General features: G+C 50.7%; 1 protein-coding gene across 1 annotated transcript; it reads right to left on the bottom strand.

The window, feature by feature from the left end:
- Positions 1-212: 212 nt before the first annotated feature.
- On the bottom strand, positions 213-5,055 carry LOC123444153 (LEAF RUST 10 DISEASE-RESISTANCE LOCUS RECEPTOR-LIKE PROTEIN KINASE-like 2.7). The gene is made up of 3 exons (XM_045120781.1): positions 4,247-5,055; positions 1,190-1,228; positions 213-645 (listed from the first exon to the last, which is right to left on the bottom strand). Exons 1-3 carry the CDS (start codon positions 4,965-4,967, stop codon positions 407-409), a joined length of 999 nt encoding a protein of 332 aa, XP_044976716.1. The 5' UTR covers positions 4,968-5,055; the 3' UTR covers positions 213-406.
- Between the last annotated feature and the right edge of the window lie 2,015 nt (positions 5,056-7,070).

Below are 7,070 nucleotides of genomic sequence, written 5' to 3'. Positions count from 1 at the left end.
CAGTCTCAACGACAACTGCAGAGCAGGCTTTTTCAGGTATGAAAATTATCAAGACACGACTTCGAAGTACAATGGGAGACGATTTACTTCGCCATTGCATGATAATTTACATAGAAAAGGATTTAGCAGATACGATTTCTTCCGATAAAATTATTGATATTTTTGATCTTACTGGCAAACGTAAAGGCCATTTTAAGCTAATACAAATGTAATGATGTTTTTAAGTCATCGAAGCAGAACGAGTTGTTCTATATATGAATAATTTTGTACCGGATATTTTTTGTTTACTTGACTCCCCCCCCCCCCCCCCCATATTCAAATCCTGGCTTCGCCCCTGATTATCCACTCTAATCACTTGTCATTTACAGCAAACCCATTTAGGGGCTAAATTGTACATTCTTGAAGCCTACAAGCCAAAATGTCCCCTCGGAGGATCAACGTCGTCTCGTGGTAATCCTCCATCACTTCTAGATGAGCCAGACCCGGTGTGACTTGTCAAGAGGCTCAAGGAAACCTCAACGGTCCCATGAAAGGAGCACATAACACGACTCCTTGAAATTGTAGAATTGTATTTCTTATAGCCCAACAAACATGCAAAGAATAGTAGGCATATCAGAATTACACTCACTGTGCTTCCTATTTTATCTGCAAATAAGAGGGAAAAACATTAAGGGAGATTGTAGTATCATTTAGATTGGTTGAGTGGAATTTACCTACATACCACCCTAGTCAAATTTAAGTAACTTTGAATGAGATAAACATATGTGAAGTTAATACTCCTTAATAACTGAAGTGTCTTATGAAAATATATGACCTGTATTTTATTTCCAACGGAATTGGCAGACGCTATGCCTATTCATCAAGATACGGATAATGAAAAAAAAGACAAGAGTGTATGTTCATTTCACACGTGTGAGATATAAGTTGGCTAGTAAAACACATGTTCACGTGTAAACTCAATTTTTAATTTGCCAGGTTTTTTTCCTGTTATTCAAATGTTGTCTGCTATCACTTTAAGTGCACCTAGTGGAAGCAAGTTTAATACTCCTTTTTGAAATACCAAAACCTTCTTGTCTTATATTAAATCTTGTGCTCCCGCTTGGAGTGTGATACTAGTTTGTTTGATAACAATATATGACCGCAAACAAGAAGCTAAATGATGAACTCGAGAATAAGAGATGTCTCTTACACAGTTTTTGTCTCTTCCAGTGTAAAGAGCGTGCATCCCCTGCAATAGGTGAACACAAATGCTAATGAGCACATGAATTATAAATTTATGGAGCTGCTATACTGATGTACCATAAGGTATGATGTTATCACTGTATTACATTGACTCTATGTAAAGGTATGATGGCGTTATGAAACAAGTTTTAGATCTCTAGTTCCTACCTTTGTTCCATCCAAAATATGATTCATTTTGCAAACTTAGATTTCTAAGACTACTTATGAATCAAATTAAGAGAAGGAAGATCATTTTTCAGGACCAACTATGAAAGAATGTCTACTAGATTGTAAAATCAGTTTCATGTGCTCATTTGAATGAAAATGGAGCCAAGAGGCTGTAACGGAGGAAATAACAGTTGATTTGCTTGATCGAATGATTAAGTAGAAGAAAGCTGCCTAGTTAATCAACAAAAAAATGGACGAAAACGAATACAAATAAGCCACATGTGAACTATTAACAAATCATGAAACCCCATGAAACAAACGATCTCAATGCGCAACAACCGCAAACCATCATACCTCTACATCGCAAAAGAACACCTCAACTAAATACAACATACGTCATCAAAACCACATTGATACGCCAAACCATGACGATAGGCCAAGAGACCAAAGACCATCCATCAAGGAGCCGCATGCAGTCTCCCTAGGGCGCCACCCTTCCTACTTTGCTCCTAAGAGACTTCTACTTTAGGATCGGCACGAGGGCAAACACCCATGTTCTTGATTTGGCCCCTCGTTGCCTTCCCGTCAGGAGGCATACCATTGCCTTGTAAGATCCAAGGCTAGTCGCCTCCAAGTTGGCGAGCAAGCCGCAAATCTCTTTTGCTAAGAGAGGCTCGGAATGAGATTCCAACACACCTTTCGCAACAAGATTGTCACATACAGACACATGTGACTGCAGGAAGGTCACATCCAAGCCTCCACGATCCACGATGATTAGCAACTGCACGGGCTCTAACGGTCATGAGGGCGTTGTGCCATCACCAAGGCCCCAAGCAAGCTCACCTCATTTTGAATCGGAGGAGGGTAGCATCTGGGAAGCAATGACACAGGAGCGCAAGGCGCACTATGGTAAATCCCTCTCCTGTCCGTGATTGTTGGAGTGATATGGGAAGCGAGAGAAATCCTATTCACCCCTCACATGTGGTGATGGGATGATGTGGATTTCACGGGATGAGATATGGAGGGGGTAAGGCCATGAGGGAGTTGAGGGTCCCATGGAGATGCTCTACCACATGATTTCGAAAGTGACTTTCTAAAGAGTTATCTTTAGGTGCTGTATAGAAAAGCACACATAAATGTTGAAGGATTGATGAGAGAGAGTAGTAGAGTGCAAGTGCGTTGAATTCCTCAGGGAAAAAGATAAACTGAGGTTTGAATTTATATTGAAATATCCATGGAATGATGGGCATCGGAATAAATTCCATAAGAATTTGGTGAACCAAATCCTACTATCACAAAAGCTTCTATAGGAACAATGCATATGAACTGAAATCCTCCAAAATTCTTATGAAATTCCTTCAGTTCAAAGAGCCGCCTAACTTATGTCCCACCTCCGCTTTTACTGGCTAGCGCTATAAGCTTGTGCAAGCGTGCCATTTCGATATACTGTACTTTTTTTGTTGTATTCATACTACTAGCGCGGCAGTGGCCCTGTTTGGATCCTAGGGTTAGAGTTAGATTGGGTTAGAGTTGAGCTATCTAACCCTCAAAAATCCAAACAGGTAGGGTTAGATTGGGTTAGATGCATCTAACCCATCCAAAAACTCTAACCCACCCAAGAGGTGCTTCTTTGGGTTAGAGTTAGGTGGGGACAAATAAAAGAAAAAAAAATCACTTGCTACTGCATCCAGGCCGCACCAGATCCCACCAACCCCCCGTCCCTCCCGTCGCTGTCCCTCCCGTCGCCCTCCCAGCCGCCGGCCGCCCCAGCCGCCGGCCACTGCGCCCTGCCGCGGCCCGCCCCGCCGCCGGGCCGCCGCGCCCCGCCCCGCCGCGCCCCAGCCGCCGGCCGCTGCGCCCTGCAGCGGCCCGCCCCGCCCCGCCGCCGGGCCGCCTCGCCCCGCCCCGCCCCGTCGCGCCCCAGCCGCCGGCCGCTGCGCCCTGCCGCGGCCCGCCCCGCCCCGCCGCCGGGCCGCCCGCCCCCGCCCCGCCGCGCCCCGTCGCGCCCCAGCCGCCGGCCGCTGCGCCCTGCCGCGGCCCGCCCCGCCCCGCCGCCGGGCCGCCCGCCCCCGCCCCGCCGCGCCCCGTCGCGCCCCAGCCGCCGGCCGCTGCGCCCTGCCGCGGCCCGCCCCGCCCCGCCGCCGGGCCACCCGCCCCCGCCCCGCCGCGCCCTGCCGGCCACACAACGACCGGCCACACCAAATCCGGAAGTGAATATGGACAAAAGTAACCAAATGATTGAGAAAATGCATTTATTATCAATCTAACCCTCTCATCCAAACACCTCTTGGGTTAGAGTTAGTTCAGGGTTAGTTGAGGGTTAGAATCTAACTCTAACCTCTAATCCGGTTAGAGTATCCAAACAGGGCCAGTGACGGGAGGAAGCCCTACAGCTGATGCAGGGTTGCTATCATCCTATGCCGTCGTCTACTGCTACTGGTCACATCCTGCTTGCCGCTCGACGTCTGACTTGGTAAGTCGTGCATGGATGGGAAGCTTCGGATGCCATAAAAAATGGAAAATTTCATACCCCAGCTCCCTGTTTTCTCTTGTTTAATGTATTTGGAATGGCCAGTCTTGTTGCACGATCTTCTACAGGAATATCAGCCGTGACTGAGACGTGCCAGTCTACCAATAGCAAGCAGACTACAGGTCAACGCATACTACCAGCACGCAAGACTTTGACTTTGCGGCTCGCAAGCGCGCGGAAAGACATTCTATCAGCGCAACAGCCACCAGCCCACCACGGCGAAGTCGCGCGGGCAGTTCGCCATGAAAATTCGAGATCGAGCGCAGAATCCATGCATTAAGCCATACCGAAGTAGCAAATCGATCAGTAGGAGTGCGTAGTACGTACCGCACCGGAGCGTGTTAGCGCCATCGTCGCAGACGCATGCGAAGCCCGTCCCGCCGTGCTCCTCGATGCGCCCGTATCTGCACCGTCCGCCGGACCGCTCGCACGCGCCGCACCGCTCGGAGCGATCACCGTAACGCATCTCGAAGCCGCCGCTGAGCACCTCACGGAGCGACGGGTTCGCCGGACGACGCGGGCTCGTCATCAGCACCGGCGTCGTCACCGCCTGCTCGCACCCGTACGCGTGCGCTCCGCCCGTGGCCCCGTCGTCCGGGAGCACGTACCAGGCCGTGCTCTGTTCCGGGCACCCGTCGAGCTTCACGGCGGAGGGCCGGGAAACGCCGGGCTTGCAGTTGTAGAGGAAGGTGAGGTTGGAGTTGGAGGGCGTGAGCTGCAGCGACGAGCGCGGGTCGACGGCGAGGCTGAAGCTGAGACGCGGGCAGGTCGTGTTCCAGGCGTCCACGTCGGCGAGGGAGACGGCGCGGTTGGCGTAGTCGATGCGCAGGACCCTGTACTGGTGGAACTGGACGTCGAGGATCGGGGTGTTGTCCTTGTTGCAGGAGACGCCGAGGCCCGGGTAGCCGCAGTTGGGGCCTGAGTTGGCGAGCCAGAACGGGTAGGCGATGCTCTGGCCGCCGCAGGTGGCGTTGCGGCAGGAGGCGGCCGGGTAGGCGTCGGCCGTGGCGAAGGGGAGCAGGACGAGGAGGAGGAGCATATGGTACATGGTGTGCACCGCTGGGGAAGAAGACTGGGAGGGGTGCCTGATTTTGTTTGGGATCGGTGACACGATGTGCCATGGCAATCGAGCGAGGGAGTAATAATATGGACATCGGGCTGTGTGGAACTATGGAATTGATCGGTTGTTCCACTGGACGGGGAAATTTGGTGGGCCAAACGCGACAACGACCACGAGTCAACGGAGCAGCTGATCCATTCCACGACCTCTTCCAACTTTTTTTTTTAATAAAGACCTTTTTCCAAGTGGAGGGGCGAAGCCACCGGGCTGTAACCCCATACTACTCCCTCCCAAAATACAAGGGCATGTATAGTGTGGTTGATAAGAGCATCTACAGTAGTATCCTTTAAATTCGGCCTTTCAAATGTCTGCGAACGCGTCTGGGCATGTCCGTGGACACTGACCGATCACGTTTCAAATAATTCATTCTATATCCGGACATCTCATATTATGATCCTTAAATCCATACAAAAACATGCAAGATATAAAACCTACGTACAATATAGAACCTATCTACTCCTCGTGAGAGATGTGGATGATCTCCGTGCTCTCCAGCAGATAAATGTCCGCCTTCCGCAGCTCCATCCCCTCCGGCTGCTCTGTTGCGGCCTCCTCCGCCTCAATCTCCACGTCCAGCTTGTCGAAGAGGGCGTCGGCCTCCGCGTGCTTCTGCAGGACGAGCTGACGGTTGGCCTCCACCTCGGCCTCATCCCGGATGGAATCCAGGATGGCCTGCTGCTCCGCCATCTCCTCCGATTGGGTGATGTCGAACTCCGCCCCTGCCGCCGCCATGCTCAAGCCGGGAGCGTCCTTCTCCATGGCCTCCGGCTCCTCCTACTGTTACTGCTGGTGCTTCTCCTCCTCCTCCTCCTCCTTCGTCTTCGGCGAGTCCATAGGGAGACCCGCAACGAGCCTAGACCTCCACCTCGATTTGAAGGTGGCGCTCCGGAGTGAGCTGCGTAGGTAGTGATGAGCCGCCGGATCATCCTGATGGAGAAGGAATTACGAGAGGAGGCGGATGGGCTCGGGTGGTAGTGTCGAGAAGGACGAGGCGGATGAGCTAGGGCTGGGGGCGTTGGCCCTGACCTTAGGCGGGGAGCCGGAGTGGCGCCACACGACGTTCACACTGCATCGACGGTCGAGGCACCCGTCGAACTGTCAAGTTTCCCGGCGAGTCCGCGTGGGGCCAAGCCATTAGGTCGACGTGGCGGGCATGCTCGGGATCCCCTATAACCGGCCCATCTTTTCGGTGGAAATGGGGGATGCCAGTCAGCCTGAGCGTTTGAGGCCGGTTTGAGAGGCCCATCTAGGTTAATTTTGTGTGACTGGGTAGTGACTGGGTTGTTGGAAATATGCCCTAGAGGCAATAATAAAATACTTATTATAATATTTCCTGTTTCAAGATAATCGTTCATTATCCATGCTAGAATTGTAATGAATGGAAACACAAATACATGTGTGGATACATAGACAAAACACTGTCCCTAGTAAGCCTCTACTTGACTAGCTCGTTGATCAAAGATGGTTGAGGTTTCCTAGCCATAGACAAGTGTTGTCACTTGATAGCGAGATCACATCATTAGGAGAATGATGTGATGGACAAGACCCAAACTATGAACGTAGCATGTGATCGTGTTATTTTATAGCTACTGTTTTCTCCATGTCAAGTATACATTCTTATGACCATGAGATTATGTAACTCACTCACACCGGAGTAATGCCTTGTGTGTATCAACTGTCGCAACGTAACTGGGTGACTGTATAGTGGATCAAGACTGGGATTTTTCACTCTGTATGACGGAGAGGTATTCGGGGCCCACTCGGGTCGGTGACTATATATAAAGGTGCTCTACAGGTATTTAACTGGGTGACTATATATAAAGGTGCCCTACATGTATCTCTGAAGATGTACGTTGAGTTAGCATGGATCAAGACTGGGATATTTCACTCCGTACGACGGAGAGGTATCTCGGGCCCCACTCACTAATACAACATCACAAACAAGCCAGCAAGCAATGTGACTAAAGAGTTAGCCACGAGTTTTTGTATTACGGAACGAGTAAAGAGACTTACCGGTAACGAGATTGAAAT

This window comes from Hordeum vulgare, chromosome 3H (assembly GCF_904849725.1).
Source record: "Hordeum vulgare subsp. vulgare chromosome 3H, MorexV3_pseudomolecules_assembly, whole genome shotgun sequence".
Taxonomy (NCBI): Eukaryota; Viridiplantae; Streptophyta; class Magnoliopsida; order Poales; family Poaceae; genus Hordeum; species Hordeum vulgare.
This window is presented reverse-complemented; position numbering and strand designations above follow the sequence as displayed.

Bases quoted from the DNA above. Each gene is read 5' to 3' on its own strand.
- LOC123444153 (XM_045120781.1), bottom strand. From the start codon at position 4,967: ATGTACCATATGCTCCTCCTCCTCGTCCTGCTCCCCTTCGCCACGGCC. The intron at 1,229-4,246 runs GTACGTACTACG...CACCTATTGCAG, and splicing joins CGCTAACACGCTCCGGTGCG to GGGATGCACGCTCTTTACAC. The intron at 646-1,189 runs GTAAGAGACATC...TCTTATTTGCAG, and splicing joins CTGGAAGAGACAAAAACTGT to ATAAAATAGGAAGCACAGTG.